Here is a 20,340-nt window from a genome sequence, read left to right as displayed (position 1 = left end):
CCCCACCCCCGCAGCTGCTGTCTGAGGGCTCTGCAAAGGCCTCACCAGGATGCCTGTCACCCTGCCAAAGGTCCCCATGGGGCACTCCTGGCTGGCCACATGGGCACTGCTTCTGCGAGGTGGAGGAGCTGAATTAATCACAATTTCAACAGCCTCTGCCCCCATCGGAAAGCTAAGTTTTGTTAAAGAATAAAATCCACAGAAATGCAAACTCAAGGCAGAGGGGCAGGGGTCTTTTTGGGGCTGGCGTGTACTGTCCGGCTGGTTCAAATGATTGTACTGGGACACAGCTTAAGCAGAACTATCACACAGCTGAAGTCTCTGCTTGGTGAAGGAGCTGTGGTCAGGCTGTCCTGGGTGTCTGTGCTGGTGACGTGGTCCTGGGCAGGTGCCTTCAGGTGCCCGAGCTCCAGCTCCGCGACCACAAAATGCAGCCAATGATCCTTTCCCAGGGGCAGAAATGATGCATGTTTCCAGAGGAGAATGGATACCGTTGGGGCTCCATGAGCGGCTTAGGTAATATATAAATGGACACCTAAATTTTTTTTTTTTAGTATATGCCTTAGGAGAAACTTGGACCAGTATATCAAACCTATGATTTTACCAACATCATCGCTTAAGACGAGGCTAAAGTTAGTACAGATGTCAGGTCTGAGTTTGTTTAAAGGAAAATACCAACTAAAAAAAAATAGTACAGAAGGTAAGAGAGAGTGGCAAAATTTCTGAAATGGAACTCAAAAGACTGTTTTTGGAGAAGAGGGTTAAGTGTAAAGTCCCTAAAACTCACGCCTGCCAGTAGCAGGCGCTCTTGAAACGCTGCCCATTACGGTCAGTGGCCCATCAAACCTTGCGCCTGGGGAAGGGCTGAAGGACAACCTAGCACGGGGCCAAAGCTGGAAAGAGTTAAAAGAAAGGGTCTGTGGTTTCCCGGGCCCATCCCCCCCGGCGGCTAATCTGTCACCTAATGAAGAAGCGGCCAGCACAAGTGAGCTCGCTGGCAGTTCACTTACAGCAAACTGATTAAGAATGTTCAACCAACAGCAGACTGTAGACCTTTCCAGAGAAAATAAATAGAGTGTAGACTGTATGCAAATGTGTTTGTCACTTTGACAGCACGTCTCAATTAAGGCATCTCGAGGCTGTGGGTTGGCTCTGCGGCTGCAGCTGGAAGGGGGAAGCCCGCTGCATGGCTGATACTCGGGGCTTGACCTTAATCCGCATGCATGCATTAAAAAAAAAAAAACCCTGCCTTCCTGCACACTTGCATAATGCTGGCTGGCAGCCACGTGAGGGAAGTGACAAACGGGAGGAAAAAAAGCCACTTTCATCCTCTCCAGTTTACAGACCTGTGAAGGCACAGACAGCTCTTATTTCAACAGAGTTTGGGGTGGCTTTTTTAATTGTTTATCCCCCACCCGCGTGCACACACACTCTTATTCTGCATTTAGCTGGGAATGACATTAAAGCATCTCTACTCCTTGCTGAAATGGAAAGAAGGTCTTTCTCCATTTCAAATAGGGCCTCCTTTTTTGTGTTTCGAAAATGGAATGTTTAACACCATGAAATCCCTCTCCCCCGCCCCCTCTCTCTCTGTAACGGGCTCCAAACTCCAGCGAGGGGCTCTTTTCATGGGAAGGTTAGTGTGTGCAGGAATGAGGACAAAGGAAGGCAGGAAGCTGGCTCTGGAATGCCACTCTGGCGAAGACCAGGGGCTGGGCTTTCAGCAAGCCCAGCCGAGGACCGGGGCACAGGGCTCTCCATCGGAGCTTCAGCCCCGGGAGGCAGCTCCTCAGGGGTGTAAGCGCCAGGGATTTCACGGGAACCATTAACCAAATGAGCACTGCCACGTGGACACATTTCTCTCATGCGACATTTCAATTTTTATAACATCCCTTTTAAAGTGTAAAATCCGAAAGGGCGGGGCGAACCTCCCCAAGTTTAAGATGTATGAATGTGTTATCTGAAATTATTGATTGCAGAGGAAGATTCTTATGTTTTAACAAACTCACTCCTGACAATTATAACCCACAGCAACAACTGCATTAGATCTCCTCACTTCTAAATAGCCCAATGCCTGGTACACAGTAGGCACTTGATAAGAGTCTGTGTAAAACAGGAACATTTTACATGCATGCTTCTAGCTCCTTTATGTGATAAAACAGCAGTCACATCTAAGATAACATCATAGGCTATTTTAATCATGCTTCATCTAATAAATGGCTAAAGATTCAGGTGATTTCAGGATAAATAACCCTGCAAATTCTTGTTACAGGCATATCTTGCTAATGGAGCCATTTCTCCTAAACCAAAAAATCATGACTTTTGCTAACCGAGAGAGTCAATTCAAGAGAAGTCGGGGAGGGTATATATATTTTTGCAACCAAAAATATAATCACCGATAGAAATGGATAAAAAAATGTCAGTTTCTATACAGAGTACAATGTTTTACTTAAGAGAAAAAAAAATCAAATAGACAATTTTCAAACGCTCAGGTTGTCGAAGAGTTGGTTAAAGAACCGCATCTCTCTAGAACCACAGTGTGGGGTGTTTACTCTGAGACGCACGACTCCCAATATTGATTTTCAGGAAGTACATTAATAAAGAACTCCTAATTGATTTTTTTTTAAGACTTCGCTTGTTGCCTTTTATTTGAAGGTGCAAAGAAGGGCCTGAGATGCTAAAGTGTTCTAATGAGATGCTTAGCTAACGGAGGCACCTTAAACGGAGTGCCTTGGAGTTGGGGAGGCAGCAGCTGCATTTAATGGCTTCACTCAGGAGTTCAGCTAGTTTGTGACCACAGCCATGCTGTCTCCTCCAAAATTTTGAAAATTCCCCTTCAGAATATGTTCGCACCAAATAAACATTCGAAGATGTGCAAACTCCATGGAATTGCTTTGCCAAAGAGAACTGAAATGGAAAACCGCCTGCTGCACATGCTACAGCTTCTGCTAAAAACCAAACCCAGACAAACCCAGACCAGCCAGAGGCCCAGGGTACATACCTGTCCGAAGTGGACTGTGATTGGCCTTCGGTCTTCTCGGAGTCTGGGGTCCTTGGCCTCCACCAGCGGGGATGGCGCAGTCCTTGGCAGCTGCTCTTCCATGGTGGGGGCACAGCCATTCTCAGCGATGTCCTGTGGGGAGAAGCCAATGGGGAGGGGGCGGTGTCAGGGTCTTGGCACCTACGGTGAGCACAGGTGCTGCCTCCAACCCCAACGCTAACAGGCCTGCCATGGAACTCCCTCTGGGTCATTTAGAACCTATCCTGCTAGGGGTGAGGGACACGGAAGGCTATCTTGGCTCTTTGACTTTGAAGGACTAGAGAAATCAAAACCACACATGTTAAATTACAAAGACAACATAATAGTTCACAATACTGGAGGGGGGGGAAAAACCCCTTTCATCATACTACCTTACACGGCTATTTTCAGTTTTACATATTCACTTTGTCCACATGCAGACATTTAAAAATTACTTGCAATCACAGCTCATGCATAATTTTACATTCTATTTTTTTCCTACTATATTATAAACATCTCCATGGTGTTGCAGTCATTATAATGATAATTTTAATGGATGCATAATATTCCATTGAGCGGATATACAATAATTTAATAAGCCATTCTCCCACTATCAAGCATTTAGGTTGTTACTTTCTCCCCTCCAAACACCACACTGCAGTTTTTCTTTCTTTTGGATTATTTCTTTTATGGGAATCCCTAGGAATGAAATTACTAGGTCAAGAGATATAAACATTTTTAAGGCTTTTTATTCATTCTACCAAATTGCTTTCCAATTTACACCACTGCCAGCAATGGATGTGTTATCCGTTTCATAGCACTTGTTAGCCTTATCGTTTTAAAAATGTATCGCTAATTTAAGAGGTGAAAAATTAGACCTCATTGTTGTTTTAATTTGCATTACTTTGATTATTTGAGAGTGCAGACATTTCTTCCACATTTGTTTATTGGTGATGCTACCGTTTGTCTTTCTAGAAGACACTGAAGTCAGAGTTAGGGTTCTGTGACTTGGAGAAAATTTAGGGAGCCAAAGTAATTTTTAAATTCAGAAATTTACATCTAATTTGTGCTTCTGTTGAAGTCAAATGATAAGGAAAGGAGAAACCCCAACGTGCAAAAGGCGGGTAAGGGCTCCTTTGGCTGACGCTGGCAGGCGACCATACATGGTTCGCTGGGTACCTGCTTTTGCAGTGAGGGCCACATCCTTAATTCAAGCCATGAAAGTTGTTTAAATCTTTGGTGGAGCAAGGCAGAGAATACATATATAAATAAAATACATTTAAATCACTATTCAAGTGAAATAACTCACAGAAATAACACAATTCCCATTATTTTAATTGCAAAAATAAATACGCACTTTGGTCAACAAAACACACACCCTTTAGCGCTCATTAAGTTCTGCACATAAAGACTTGACCATTGGTTGCTCTTAATTTCTCAGCCAAAGAGAATGGTGGCATATGGAGGAAAGGGGTCCCTTACTGAATAATAACACATTAAGTATGAAACATATGTAACCTCTGTGAGCCTCAGTCTCCCCATCTGTAGAATGGGGGTATGGCTGCTACGAGGAGTAAAGGAGATAATGTAACGTAGAAGTGTCTAGAACATTATTAGTAATGTACTACATATGGTACTCAGTAATAATTGAGGACCTACTAATAAGGTATTCAGTAAACTACAGGAACTTCTCTTTCGACATACATGTGTATGTAAAGTCAACCCCACACACCCAGCTGCAGCCTCTGTACTGCTTGGTAACAAGACGGGATGAGGAGTTCTGGTTTTGCAGGCAAGGTTTGCATCAAGTGGCCCCCAAGTGTTGGCCTGGTTGAGGCTGAACGATGAGAGAGGCTGCCGACCGCCAATTAGAAGTGGCTTTTTTGGAAAGGGGCTGCCCTAAGGTGCTCCGGTCAAGTGGAACAAAGAGGGGGAGGGGCCCCTTCTGTGCCAGAAAGTGACAAAGGGCAAAAGGGGCATCCTGGATCCAGTGGGGTTACCGGGAGGACAGACACAAGAGCTCGAGTAAAGCCAAACAGTAAAAAAATTTATTTAATTGTTCAGGAAAAATACTGCATGTGTGTGTGAATGATTGGCTGGAAAAAAAGGAGCAGTAAGGTGATATGGTAAAAATATTAATAGTGATGAAAACTGTAAGATGACGGCTATTTAAAAAAATGAATGTGGTAGTTTTGGGAAAAGGGTCTTAGTTTAAGCTTATGAGCAAAAACACTGTCTTCTAGTTTTGTTTTTACCACTAACTAGCTGTCTGATCTTCCCAATTCGCTCAACCTCTTTGCAACCTATTTCTTCATTTTTACAATGGGGAGACCACCACCTGCTTGGGAAACTTCAAAGCCACTGGGACAATGGGTTAAATGGGACGAGGAGCTTTGAAAAATGTTACAGTACTGTGCACACTGAACGTTAGATCCTTGTTGCTGCAAAATGGGAAGTGCACTGTCTGAAAAAGAGCTGCCCTGTGGTGAGCGCCTCCTACTGGCAGGCACTTTTCCAGCACTTGACCTTCACTATCACACTTAGTTTCCACAACAACCATGACGTAAACAGGAGTCTCATCCTCTTATAGGTGAGGAAATGGGGGCTCAGAGAGGGCAACTTCCCCAAGGCCACACAGCTAGAAAGTGTAGGAACCCAGAGCTATGTGACTTCTGGCACTTAAAGATTATCAACCTTGGGCCGGCCGAATGGCGCGTTGGTTAAGAGTTGGCTTGGGACGCCAGCTCTGAGCAGCAGGGCCCAGGTTTGGGTCCCACATGGGGGCCAGTGACGCTGCACCCTCTACAGCTAAGATGGTGAACAACAGCTCGGCCTGGAGCTGGGCTACCGTGAGTCGCTGGCGAGGGCATAGGCTGCAATGAGGCTGAAATGGGCTGCTGTAAGCTACCGTGTGTGGCCAGCAGCTGGCGTGAGCTGGCATGAGCTGCCGTGAGCGGCCATCCAACGGCTGGTGACCGATTTGCCTCATCCGGGAAGAGCACAATTATAATACCAACATAGGCCAGTGAAGCGACGTCCTTCACAACTAGACTGAAGAACAAAAGGACAGCAACTTGTCTGTTCCCCTCCCCCACTTTCCCAATAAAATCTTAAAAAAAAATAGCTTATCAACCTTAACACTAGCACAAGGTAAGGTGTGCTGAGATGAGGTGCTCAGCAAGTCATCAGCTGTGACCTCAGAAACGCCCTTCCTTACATGAGGCTATGCTGCCATGCCTTACGATATCTGGGCACTTACTTATCTTCTTATCCCTACAGACTGTGAATTCCTTGGGGTTTGGGTTCTCTGCCCCAGAGCCCTGAATACAGCCCATGCTTTCAGATAAATCTTTGTCAAGTTGAGCTGCACATTTGGAAGACCAATATGTCTAATATACTCATGTGCTTGTGTATCAAAAGCAGTGCAGCACATTACTTTTATTTAGTTAGAAGACCTCAATGAAGATGCTAAAGACTTCTTACAAAGTCCCAAGGCTTGTCCCACCAGCGTATTAGCTCCTACACTATTTCACAACTGCTTGATCCCTGGAGAGCAGAGTCTGGGAGGAGCCCCAGTTAAGAAAGAAATAGGGCCCGTTCACATCCTCCACGGTATCTACTAGCGGAGATCTTACACATAGTAGGGATCCAGTAACACCAAGTCTTGGTACCTATGACTAAAGAAATCGTGGTCTAAGAGCTGACTGAGGAGCTGCCAGCAAAGGGCAGGAAGAAAACAGGCACTCTCATAGCCTCCAGTGGGAATACGAATTGGCAGTTTATATCAAAACCCTAAAAGAGGGGCATGCCCTTTGGTCCATTAATTTCTAGAAATTTATCCTGAAGAAATAATTAAGAATTCCTGTAAGGTTTTATCTGTGAGGGCATTTGCCTAGAAAAAAAATTGGAACTAACCTGAGTGTCTAACAATGGGATTAAGTAATATATATATGCCCATCAGATAAAATTTTATGTAGCTATTTAAAGCAATGACATGTGGAAGAAACAGTGTCTGGGAAATGTTTAGGATACAGTGAGTAAAAATGCAGGTTACAAAATGAGATCATTTTCTTTGTGCTTGTCTGATATTTATTTTCTTCAGTAAATGTTTTTTTGTTTGTAAACAGAAAAAAAAAACCACCTGACCATCGAAATGTCATTTAAAAAAAGCAAAACCAAGAGGCTGACAGGAGAGGGTAAATCTGTTCCCTCCTGAAGGTCACACAGAAGGACACCAGACAGAGCTGCAGGTCAGAGGCCACCATGGGGTGGCACATCTTTTCCCAGAGCACTGGGGTCCTATGAGTTCCCATCTCTCAGTAAAGCAAAGGGGTCAGAAAATAGTTCAGTTCCTATCCCTTCCCTAAGCATTTGCTGCAATCAAACAACGTGCCTGAGATCAAATCTCTGCCTGTCTGTGGAGAAGGCAGGGACGGCATGTGAGGTCTTTGGACAGAGTAGCCACAAGAAGCCAGGAGGCAGGGGCCAGAGGAGGCGGGGCCTCTCAGTGGCTTTGGGTAGGAGCTGGGTGGGGGCTGGACACGGAAGGAGCTGAGGATGTGGGCCCATGAGGCAGAGATGTGAGTAGAGCATTCCCAGCCCAGGGGAGCTGGAAAGCACAGCCGGTTAAGGGGTGGCGGACGGTCCTGCAGCTGAGGCATTCCAGGAACACTCTGGCCAAGGAGATAGAAGGTTTGAGAAGTCTGAAAGGTTTTAACCAGGAGAGGGCTCAGTTAGAGCCGTGTTCTAGAAAGGGAGCTCAAGTGGCTGTGTGGATGGCCGAAAGGGAGGTGAGCCCATGGACATGGTGGTTTGGGCAGACTGGCTTCTCCAGATGTGGGGGATAAGAAAACGGACAGGATGGAAACTTGAATTTACTGGGTGGCTACTAAATGTGGCTGTTTAAACCCATTACCTCTTCTAATCATTAGAACAATCCAGTAAAAAAAATCTTAATTTCTCTTAATTTATAGATAAGAAAAACTAGGTTCAGAGAGGTCAAGTCACTGACTCAAGGTCACACAGTTACTATGTTATACAACCAGCACTGAAGCCAGCTCGTCTGCCTCAGAAACACCAGGCCACAGTGTTGGGGTTTAGAGAACCCTGTGGGTGAGGGGCGGAGGCCTTACCACCTCTGACTCAGATAGATGGCTGGTCTCCATTTTCAGATTTGGGCAGCGCCCTCTTTTCCAGTCCGCTTCACACCATAGCAAATTAAAATATGAATACTGATATCAACATAGTATCCAAAGCTGGAATTTCTGTGACTGAGGCTGCAGCGTATTTCAATGTGACTGGAGACAGGGAGCTGACGGTTGTGTAATAAGGTGTGAAAATGTCTATTCTACAAGTCTACCTAGATCTCCCTGCCCCACACGTGCTCACTCACCCCTTTCAATCCACTAGGAAATGTCTGGCCAGAAACTCAAGTCTTCACTAACCCAGCTGTGGATTGGATCCTTTGAATCACAGAAACTAAATCAGCAAGCTCGATTCATCTTTGAAAGAGCAAAGATTTAGAAACTTTAAAAGGAGCTGTGAAATGGGTTGATTTGGTGAAATCATTTTGATACTGAAGAAAAAAAGATCATTTTTCAGGGGTTCCCCAATAGGCCAACAAAGAAAGAAAACAAAAGAAAGAAAAAAAGACATCCTTATGTGTTCCCCGCAGGTGAGGAGGACGTGTGTGCAGCCATCGCTTTTATTATGAAACAGGGCATTCCAATGCCAGCCTGTGTGGTGCTGCGACGGGATGCAATTTGTGGACAGTCACGAGCCCAGGTCTGACAGGAGGCGCTCTAGAGGACAGTGCTCCGTTTTCCCTTTAGAAAGCGACGCCTGGGCAGCGTCTTTACCATTTCTCTTCTTCCTAATTTTGAGCAAGTCAGACCTCAAAGGGGGCCACGCTATGGAAGCACTTGACCACCCCGTTCCATTTATCCAGAGAAATATGTTATCCATCCTTCTTTTTTTGCCGTTGGGCTGACGCAGAGCAGGGATGGAATAAAGCCACATGACAGTGTCTAGTACAGTCATTTGCCAATGGTCACGCACACGGACACCCTGAAAGCTCCTGTTTCCGATGCTTTGAAAATCTGCAGCACAAATGAACAAGGGATGAAGAAGGGGCCCTGCTCAGTCATATTAGAGATGGATCCTCCACACACCATGGTGACCTCCCCATAGGTCGGCCCCACATTTTCTATTTGCAATTCAAACCCAAGGCGAGAGCACAGAGGGCAAGAGTGGGTTCTTGATTATATGTGCGAGGCCGCCGTTGCTATGCAGAGTGAGAGGCCAGGTGGCAGCCCAGCACATTTGAAAATTGGATCTTTGTTGGGAACTGCCTCAATTTCATAGCAGAAACCAAACTTGAGATGTCTGCATTACACGTATCTGGGGAGCCACACAGATATGTTGCCATATGAAGGGGAACAAAAAAAGCCATGGAAATATTTTCTACTGGGGTGAGAGAGGTCAGATGAAGCCAGATCCTAAATTAGCCCAAGAAAAGGAGCTGGAGAGCCCTGCAGAAGACCAAGGCCTGTCTGCACGGAACAATGCTGGAGTTTCCATTACAAAAGAGCTCCTCCAAGAACAACTGCAAAGTATCAAGTCTGGAGGAATCAGTAAGACGGAGCAGGGGAAAGTGAAAATTGAAAAGGGTGCACTAATGGATCTGTCAACAGTCCGATGGTGACAAGCCACATTTCTATAAAATGCCTTCACCATTTGTGTCACCTGAAAAGCACTGACACTCTCTATAGAACATTAGCTCCTGAAGCTATTCTTGAAAAGGCTGGCAGGGGAAGGAGGAGACGGGGAGGGAAAAAAAAATCTGCTTTGGATACTTCCGAGGACAGAAAGGAAAGGTAGATGGTGAGGAAAGAGAGAGATCTAGGTGGTTTAAGGGGACCTCTGAGCAACATCATCAAAACACCTGAGCTTAACGGGTTATTTGCAGAAATGTTACACATCACAAAAAGGGGATTTTCTTAACGCTTATACGTATGAGGAGGTAGGCAGTGACCTGCGGGGGGCAGATCTGACCAGGGAGGCACGTCTGTCCTCTGCCCGAGGGGGGACTCCTTTCTTTGCTTACTTCCACTAATATTCTAATACCAGCCGGAGCCTAGGATCTAGTCATCAAGGAGGGAAAACCTGGGGAGGGAATTCCCCCTCCCTGCCACTCTATTTTATATCAGCAATCCAATTCATCACCTGCAACTGGGATAGGACATAAAAAGGTATATTTAGGGACTTAAGTAACATCTGAGAATTCCACCTGTCAATCTCTGGCAGGGTGCAGTAGCCCACAGTTAAGGTCTATCTGCATTTACAGCACAGGAGTTTTATTTCAGGACATGAATCTCAGCTGTGAAAAACTCACTCTCAGCTGAAGCTAAGAATTTAAATGCTTAGTCAGAGCGAATTATTTTGCAATTAAAAGAAAGGAATCAATTCCTTCGGCCACTTCAAGTTAATTGGAGGTCCTTTCTGACTTCATAAAATTAAAACTGCTTTCAATTTTTAAATAACTGCCGAGATAGACACAGGCCCTTATCAGGCTGGCACATTTGAGGTGAGTGGGGTCATGAAGGAAGCGACCCCAAACATCTTTTGGCAAGAGAAACCCCCAAACCACTTGTTTCAGGAAGGCAGGACAAAACACTGCAGTGGCAGGAGCACAGCCGCGGAAGTAGATAGATCCAGAATCTAATCCGGACTCTGCCAGCTCAAACAGCATGACCCTTGGGCAAATGGTTTCACCTCTGAACCGTGATCTCCTTCCACATGAAATGGGCATTAATACCCCCCAGGGTGGCTCTAAGGATTAAATGCAGAAGTTCCAAGCCTGGGCTATCCTTGGTAAGTGCTTAGTTAAGGGTGGCAACAATAGCAATGGCGATGACATTCGTAATCATATGAACACGCCCTCTGTGTTACATTAGTCCCTGTACAAGTCTAGAGCACCAGGCAGGGGGACTCTTAGCCAGGATGTGCAGCCTGTATGGTTTCGCACAATTTTACCCGTGGTCCAATAAGACCAGCAGAGCCTCTCCTGGCCCCTCAAGAGTCTCAAACATGAACTGCTGGGCTCTTTGGTTAAAACCACCACTGTGAAGCGGGCCCGCAGCATCCTCTACAAACCCACCCTTTGCGCCCTGTGTCTGCCTGGTGGTCACATATGTGCCAGGACCTTGGTAGTCATTTCCCTGGAGACGCTTCTCGGTTTTGGTTACAACCAGCCCCAGGGCAGAGGTCAGCTGTAGGAGGGGGTGGTGCCGAGGTGGGGAGGCCGAGCCAGTTTCTACAGTGAACCCGGGCCCAGTGGGGTGGGCAAGGGACAGACCGAGGATGGTAACTCTGAACTTGCTTGCCTCTGTGGGTTTAAGACAGAGTCTTAATGTTATTTGAAGACAGTTTTTTTTGTCTGTGAATATTTATAACAGTGTGAAAGCTCCCGGACAGCTGGTAATGCATTTTGAAGTGTGCTAACAACACTGTATCAAACAGCCCTCTATTGATCACATCATACTTTTTGTGGCCACGCATTTCATACACGGTGCTTATACATTTTGAATAAGAACTTCAAGTACCTTTTGCTTCAAGCGGTTTTTCACCTCCTTTATTCCCATTTTTGCATGATCTTTTGCCTGCATGAAAAATTAATTTAAGTTAAGATTCCCTTTCTGTTTCCAGCAGGGACTATGCTTGATTTTAGTCCGTCGCCAATCACCTTCTCTGATTACTAGAAAAAGGAAGGAAAAATGGGATCATCAAATTGAAAACATAATGGCTATGAAAACAAATACAATGTTAAAAGGTTTAAAAAAAATCCCTTAAAGAGGCTACAGAGACTTTATTTTCTGCATTTTGATGGCACAAGTTTCCCCGCTGCCCCCCGTTTATGAAGCCCTTCATCTACTCTATAATTATTTATCTCAGCAGCCTGGTGACAGCTACCGGTAAGAGGACAGCAGCAGCGTTTCTGGCTGCAAGATTCAGAATATCTATTACATTTCGCCAGGGCAGGGCCTCAGGACCAATTTTCTGCCCAGGCTGAACGGCCTGAACAGACACATGGCTGGGTTTCTCCGGTACCATTTCTTGAATCTCATTTCGGCAGATACCCTGGCTTTTATTTTCCGTCATTTTAGACCTGTGTGGTGCTGTTGGCAGCCACCCACCCCGCTAAAATAACTACAGTTTAAGCACAGAAAGGACTAACAAAATTAAAAATGGAAATAAAACAAAACCACCCCAGTTAAGTGGCTCTGAGTCAAATTAGCAAGCAAGAGAAATCATGAGGAAAAAAATACTTGAGGCTTGTAAAAGACGGAGCATCGGGAACGGACGTGTTCTCCTACTGTCACGCTGCTGTGGGTACGAGTTTCCCAAACAGTATATTTCCTATAGGGCAGTGATGAGAGAGATGATGAATTTGGGACAAAAATTAGGGGGTGTGACCCACCATGAACATTCTTCAGTAACCTGCAAAGGAGGAGCTGCTTTATTTTGACAAAATAACAGGGGTACACATAGGAAAGGTTTGTCAGGACACCTGAGAGGCCACGCCTCCGGGTCTCAGGGACGCAGGCACAGAGCGGCCAGAATTTTAGCCACCCAGCCTCCGTTTTAAAAGCTAAAACAGTAGCCTCCCGTTTCCCTACTGCAGCAACTGTAGGCAGAAACACTTTAAATTAAAAATGTCACTGACCTGGTCATAAAAAATCCACACTAACTAATCCTAAGAGCACTGAGAGCTGTAGGAAACAGCACAGGGGCCCCGGTCATCTCTATTCAGGATCAGGTAGATTTAAGAGTTTCGTCATGCTAAGGAACAGATCTCTTTGGGTCCTGAGACCAAGACCAGTACTTACAAACTTATAGACAGTCTTCATGGCCGGGTTTGCTTTTGTTTTCACAGTATTCAGAATTGCTCCACTTCCTTTCTATAATAAAAGCGTCAATTAGCAATTTGGACGGAAGACATGGTAGGCCAACACAAACAAAGACCTCTTCTCTTTAGTTGAGTTAAGCAACACTTCAAGAGTGTGTAATTTAATTAGAGAAACAGGCCTAGATGGTTACTGGTCCCGGGCAATTAGTTCTGGCCACAGCAGAATCACTATGGGTGGGTATTGGGGGCGGGGGTGGTTTGGGATGAGGATGGTGATAACTAGCTGAACGGGACCCTGAGTTTGGTATTTGGCTTGGCACCTGTCCGCTGGCTGGAAGGAAAGCTCATCATGGGCTCTCTGAGGCAAGGGTTCCCCCATAGTAATCTATGGCTTCTCAAGATATCCTAGTTACCACGGAGAGCATTAAGGTAGGTTTCATAACGATGGACTCTATAGCTAATGGCAAGCCGGGGCAGAAAACCTGATTAGCCAGGATGATCTGGCTATTCTGGGACTATGACACCCTCAGCCAGGCACCTTCCTTTCTCACCCTGGTTTTCTGTTGTTGTTTTTTTAACCACTCTGGTAAGCTGCCTTCCTTAACTTCAATATCTTGAGAAAAGGGAAGAATGAATAGCTATAAATGTTAATCATGGCTTTAGTAGAAATCTGACATACCGATTACTTGGCTCAGTTTCTTTAGGAGAGCGGGTGAGGAAGAGGAGGAGGAAGAGGCGGGGAGGAAAGGCTCTCCCAGCACAGAGGAGGCAATGGCTGGCTATGAGGTCCACGGGCCCAGACGCTTTGTGAGGGCTCATGGAGGGGGCGCCCTGGTAGGCCCTGAGGGCACTGAGCCCCGGGAGGGCTGGTCTCTGCCTTCAAAGACCTCCAGGCCACGCGTGCAGCAGGGTAAACAGCAACAGCCTAAGGTGGTGGGAGCTGTCCAGGCTGCGTGCACAGGGGCGTGGAGGCGGCCATCGCCACGAAGGCCAGAGGAGGCTTTAGACGATGAGACGCTGGGCCTGGTCCATGAAGGATGAGTAGGAGTTCACGCGGGGGATCGGAAGGATAAGGCCAGCCTAGGGGTGGGAACTAGCACCTTAAATAATGCAGAAGCTGAAAGCCACGGCATGTCTGAGTAACTAGTGGCCAGAGTACCATGGGAGGGACTGCAAACGGGGCTGGGAGGCCAGATGGGGTCAGCTCGGGAAGGGCCGGGAGAAGGAGTCGACACACTCTGGAGGGCGTTCAATCAAATGCATCACATAATCAGATTTGCAGCGGTTTGGAAAGATAATTCCAACTGATCTGAACAGACAGACTGGATCCAGTGGGTATATAAAAGAATGAGATATAGTATTAATAATATAGTTATTGGGGTTAACTTTTACCACAAGTTTTGGTAGCTGCCCATCTTAGAAATGTTAAGCTTTAATTAAAAACATTACAATTTGACCTAGAAAGCATTCTATGTTGTAGGACAATATGAAATTTTCACCTACTCATTTATTCCATACTGCTTTCCAAAATTACTCAGTATTCTATTTCAGTGGTCCTTTGGAGTAGTAAAACTCTCTTTATCAATCAATCAACAAGTCCTTATTGCTTGTCTACGATTTGCCAAGTGCCATGTTTGGCCATACACGAGGAACAAAAGAAGTCTTTCACTGAGCTATTGCTCACTCTCGGCCAACTGCACCACTTCCAAGGGACCCGCCTTGGCAGCGGCGTGCTTGGCCCATGAGCAGGAGAGAACACTTATCACATTATGCTGGAGTTGCCTGTTTACGTGCCTCCCTCCCAAACAAGTCGGGGAGCTCCCCGAGAGCAGGGCCTGTGCCTGCTCCCCATGGTACCCCCGGTCCCTAGCATGGCACCCGGCACACTGGCCGCAGTACACAGTCACTGGTAAACCCATGTGAGAGAAAGGCATGGATTTGAATTCTTTAGGGGCTTCTGAAGTGCTGAGCACTTGGCTTCCAACACAACAAGAAACTGTTCTCAACAACAGTGAGGGGCTGAAGAACCCTCTGGGTGATGTGTTCACCAGCTTCCCAGGAGCCCTGGCTGTGAACAACGCTGCAGAGCAAGAGGGATACATTTGGTTTTTCCCATGAAAATTTCCCAATGGCACTGGCCCTAGAAGGAGACACCCAGAAGCCCTCTGAGGTGACGGCATGCATTCCACACGCCTTGGCCGGCTTCCTGGAGTGAGGAAGCTTGTCCTGGCTCTCCTCACCCTCAGAGGGATGGCCATGAACATGCCCATCCTGCTAGTCGCCACCTGGCTTTATAAACAAAAGCATCTTTAGCTGAGGGAATGGAATGCCCCGGGCCGAATGACAGCCTTGTGGGTGGCAGGAGAAGGGGAGGGCTGCCGGGGGGGCCCAGGTGGCTCTGAGGGGGTGCACACTTACCCGGACCGTGGACAGCCACTGATGATACAGTTTATCGCTGCCTGGGGAAAGAGGAGACAGAGAAGCTATCATTTAAAGAAGTTACGGGGCCGGCCGAGTGGCACGTTGGTTAGGAGTTGGCTTGGGACGCCAGCTCTGTGCAGCAGGGCCCTGGTTCGGATCCCACATGAGGGCCAGTGACACTGCCCTCTACAGCTAAGCTGGTGAACAACAGCTCGACCTGGAGCTGGGCTGCTGTGAGTGGCCGGCGACAGCATAGGCTGCAGTCCCTGCTGTAGTGGGCTGCCGTAAGCTACCGTGAGTGGCTGGCAGCCAGCGTGAGCGGCCAGGAGCTGGTGTGAGCTGCCAAGAGCCGCCATGAGCGGCCATCCAGAGGTCAGTGACCGATCTGGCTCACCCGGGAAGAGCGTAATGATCACAATACCAACATGGGCCAATGAAGCGACGTCTTCCACAGCTAGACTAAAGAACAAAAGGACAGCAACTTGTCTGTTCCCCTTCCCCGATTCCCCAATGCTGTTCCCCTCCCCCAATTCCCAATAAAATCTTTTTTTTTTTTTAAAAGAGAAGTTACATGTCCTCATGTAACTTTTGGCAAGCAGGACTTGGAGAAACACAGGGAGGCCCCAGGACCCACCCCTGAGGGAGGCGGCAGCCGGTTGCCACCACAGGTTTTCTTTCTCAAACGGAGATCTGATCCTACCATGGCCCTGAATAAAAATCCTCACTGCCTGCTGGATAGAGGGCAGGCCCCTCAGCAGCCGTGCTTCCCTTCTCCAGCCTTGTCTGGGCGCCACCCGCCCTCTGCCTCTCCATCCTGTGCTGCCTTATGCTCCCACCTGGAGAAGCCACCCTGGGCTCCCTGACCAGGCATCCTCGCAGTCTTCCATTCCTCGTAAATGCTGCTCCCCTCTCAGCCGGCCACCCTTCCCTACCGTCCCTGCTGAGCACACTCAATAGCCAGCTCAGATGTCATTTCCTCTGTGAGTGTCTCCTACTCCTCCTTTGTTTGAACAGCCTTCAAAAGTAGGTAACTCTCATTCAGAAGTCCTTCTCTGAAATCCTGTGAGCCACCTGGGGCAGGAGTCACAGGGCCATGTGTCCCAGGGGAAGCACCCGGCAGGACACATACTCGGTGCTCAGTGCTCTTACGTGGTGACAGGGAAAAAGAAAGGAGGCGTTGTTGGGGGAATCTGTTCATTTTCTCTGGTGGGATAAGGAGGTCTTATCAGCAGGCAGCTTTTCTAGGCGCTCTCAATGGCTTGACACATAAAGCCCACCCCTTCAGAACAAATATTCAACTGTTAGAACGCTCCTCAAACCCGCCTCCTGTGTGAAGCTTTCCCGTGACACAGTGAGAATCCTTAGAGCCCTGCTCTAACTGCACAAAACCTGTTTCTACTCCTTTTCCTGCGATGGTTTAATCTGTATTTGTCCTTAGTGATGCATGTCTTTCTCCTACCCGGCTAAAGGCTCCTCGAGGGCAGGACTGGGTCCTTCACTTCTTACTCCCCAGAGCTCTGGACACGGCGGGTGCTCAGGAAATGCCCAGTAGTGACCCCTACTGCTGTCTGCGGACTTGCACGCTGGTGTTATTGATTCATCGTGCCTTCCATGCAGCACAGCCTGGCTGGGCCTGTAACAGGGGTTCTGTAGGGGAGCGGATGCTGACTCTATGAGTTTATGGACCGCCAGGTGCATTATCAGCCAAGTCCAGACCAGACACACGCTCAGCCACAAGAAGGGGGCAGCGGCACGATTATTATTATTTTCCTCTTAGTTTTTACTTCATTGCCAAAGACCGAGGCTCTGGGACTTGGAAAGAAGGCCGATGGGGATTCAGGAGGCAGGGGCAGCCACTAACACCTCTCTGGGCTTCAGATGCCTCCTCTGAAAAATGAGAGGATGAGCCCTCCAGTTCGAAAGGCGGGGAGAGACCGCGCACTCTCCGTGTGATGATTCTCACATTTTAGAGAGACGTTTCCTGAGCACTGATCCTGTGCCAGGGTCGGCCCCGGGCAGCTGCACTAACCTTTCCTTGTGGACTTGGACTTAATCACAGGAGGAATCCTGGGAGGCAGGCAGTTACTCTCAGTGCAGATAGCAGCGCATCAGCAGAGAGCGGTGAAATGACTCGACCAGGGTATCACGGCTTAAGGAGGCAGTGTCCTGACCCACTAACGTGACGCCCTGTGTGCTTCCCACTGAATGTGCAGCCACTATGTCTAACTACCCCCCCTTACCCCCCAGGAGCAACTGACCCCAGGACAGAGGATTTCAGGTGGGCCAATGTGCATCTCATCATAAAATGAAGAGGGGTTCCTCAAACACTTCAAGGCCAGGGCTGAAATCAGTTCAGCCTCCCTAACAGCCATTGAAGGAAAAAAAAAAAGTCCCCGCCGCTCCTTGCGAACACGCCCCAATCCCACAGAAAGGAAAACGAAAGGCTTCTCACCAGCATACTCGCCCATGTTGATCTCCTCTTCAAAAACATCACTGAAACCTTCGCCCGAATTGAGAAGGTCCAGTCTGCCATCAATAAACTACAGAAAGAAAGAACAAAAACATAACAGCGTGCACCAAGAAACAAGGAAAAAACCACCCTTCAGCTGGGCACGCTAGTGTATGACCGAAGAACTACCATGTTTCCTGAGACAGGAAAGGGCTTTGGGAACTGTGAGTTTAAAAAAGGCGAGTTTCTGAACACTGGCTGCATGTTTTGCATGTTGGTGATAACTTGTAAAACCACACAACACGTCTGCAAGGGTCAGTCTGGCTGCGGACCACCCTCCGCGGCCAGTGCCCCTCCAGGACCCTGAGCCTCTTCCGGCTGAGGCCTGAGTCCCATTCATGCCTGAGGCCCCAGTGGTCCGTGAGGACAGGGAGCCCACCCGGAATCCAGACGCAGGCCAAGCTAGGGCGGCCAGGCACCTGTTTGAAGAGCTGCAGCTGTGTGGCATTCTGCAGGAACTGCCTCATGGCTCCAGAGCGATAGTGGGACACGAAGGCTTCCTCACAGAAGGTGATTGGCTCCTCCTGGGAACGCAGAGGGGAGAGGATGGTTAGGGGAATGGACGGAGAGTGGTTGGTCTTAAACTCGGTTACATGGCGCTTCTACATCTCGTTAGATTAACCAGACCCTCGTGTACCTGGGGAAGTGGCTATTTTCATCAATGGCATTCTATCCCCTGGATGAGGAAGCTGTGTCAGAGAGGAAGTCGGCCCCCAAAAGTCACAGGGCGGGTAGCAGGCAGAGATGGAACCAAAGGCCAGATTCCAAAATTTCCACATCCCAACAGCAAGTCAGTGGGATGGGCCCTCCGATGTGAAGATTTCCAAACGTTTCTTTTCACTTTCAGGAGTGGAACCCTTTGTTCAGGTGGCACCTTATGCAGAAGGAGCCCTGCCACAGAAAACAGCTGCCCTGGGGGGAGCTGAGGGCAGGGGGTGGGGCCTGGGCTCTCCTTGCTTGGCGGTCTCCCCTCTTCCCCCTCCCAGCACCTCTGCAGTCCCTAAGGCACCAGCTGTGGGACACAGTTCAAAAAACAGTTTATACAGTCATCTGAACCAATAGTAAATTATAAATTTAAAATATTTACATAAAAAGGCAGGGATGATCAAAAATAAAATTTACCATCCAGTCAATGTTGTGCTTATGCTGTTTAATAAAGAAGTTTGCTTTTACTAAACTACATTTTATGAGTCAAGAAAATGACACCCTGAGCTTTAAAAATACCCCATCTTGTAGTCAACACCTCAGTCCTTCTTTGAAGGTGGCTGGAGTGCTCATCTACACAGACGAGTCTTTAATTTTGGCGGCATATTCTCAATTCTGAAAGATCAGACTTTCATATCTTGAACTGAATTAAAGGTACCCCGCCCTTCACAGACTTGGTGGTAAACACAGAGATGTTTGAAGCTCCACTTTTATCCTGTTTTAATGAGTTACGTGTTAAATTTACTGTCTAGCTGCTGTAAACTCCAAGCGTTCCACCTGCTTAAATCTAGCCAATATTAGCTCAGCAACTGGGCAGACTTATTATACATAGGCTGCAAGGATGACCCAAAATAGATAGGGTGAGGGGAATGTTTATTTTTATACAGTTACACCCCACCTAATTTTACAAAGGATCTGAGGCAGTTTACATGAGCGCATAAAGAAAAAAATCAGAGCTGGAAAAGACATAAATATATAAAACATAATTATTTGAGGAAAGAGTGTCTTGAGACACAGGTCCTATATGATTTCCAAAATTAAGTTAAAAAATTAGCTCTGAGCTTCCTGCCTGCTGAAGCAAGAAGGGAAACAATGCAAACTTTACAATGTCTGTGAGAAAAAAAAGCAAAGCAGTTCCTAAGGAAAAAGAATTTTCAGGCCATTTATTACTTTGCATGGATTTACACCTTCCTGGCCGAACAGCTGAGAGATCAGCTAGTGATAATCAACAGAAGCCCAAATAGAATGCTATTCCCTGGCCTGAAGTTTTGCTTCTCACCTTTGGGACAACAGCAGGACAATTAATTCTCTCTCCGGGTGACCCCCTCTATGATGGGCACAGTGGAACTCATACACCGAATGACTCCTAATAAATATCATCAGCTCAGACATTAGCGAGCTCCAAACCCATACGTCACCATCCCCACCTAGATGGCCCACTAGCACTTCAAGCTCAAAATGGCCCAAAGCCACAATTATTACCCCATTTGGACTGCACCCCAAATCAGTCTCCCTCCTTTCCTTGCTCGTTTCCTTCTCTCTCTCTCTCTCTCTCTCTCCATAGCTACCCACAGTAGACGTATCAGGCTTCCTAAGCCTTTCCCATTTCACCAGTGAAGTGTCCCGTGTTTGTCCCCGCTCTCTGCCCTCGACCCTGGCACAGGCCTGATGACAGTGGAAGAGGTTTAACTCTGTCTGCCTCCTGCTCCATTCCCCCCAGTTACTCCAATTCTTCTGGGCAGAGTAATTTCTCAAACACAAGTTGCATCATGTCACTGT

At 47.3% G+C, this 20,340-nt stretch overlaps 1 protein-coding gene across 1 annotated transcript in view; it reads right to left on the bottom strand.

Annotated features, from left to right (window-relative positions):
• DENND1A (DENN domain containing 1A) overlaps positions 1–20,340 on the bottom strand; it is a 493,284-nt gene that overhangs the window by 47,723 nt on the left and 425,221 nt on the right. Inside the window, exons 13-18 of the mRNA XM_019658787.1 lie at positions 18,276–18,380; positions 17,800–17,887; positions 15,345–15,385; positions 12,907–12,978; positions 11,623–11,679; positions 3,002–3,133 (exon numbers count right to left, since the gene is read on the bottom strand). Of these exons, the coding sequence (XP_019514332.1) occupies positions 3,002–3,133; positions 11,623–11,679; positions 12,907–12,978; positions 15,345–15,385; positions 17,800–17,887; positions 18,276–18,380 (495 nt within the window). The remainder of the gene's footprint in view (positions 1–3,001; positions 3,134–11,622; positions 11,680–12,906; positions 12,979–15,344; positions 15,386–17,799; positions 17,888–18,275; positions 18,381–20,340) is intronic.

This window comes from Hipposideros armiger, unplaced genomic scaffold, assembly GCF_001890085.2.
Source record: "Hipposideros armiger isolate ML-2016 unplaced genomic scaffold, ASM189008v1 scaffold_290, whole genome shotgun sequence".
In the NCBI taxonomy this organism is placed as follows: Eukaryota; Metazoa; Chordata; class Mammalia; order Chiroptera; family Hipposideridae; genus Hipposideros; species Hipposideros armiger.
The sequence above is the reverse complement of the archived record's forward strand: the minus strand, read 5'-3'. Positions and strand labels throughout refer to the sequence as shown.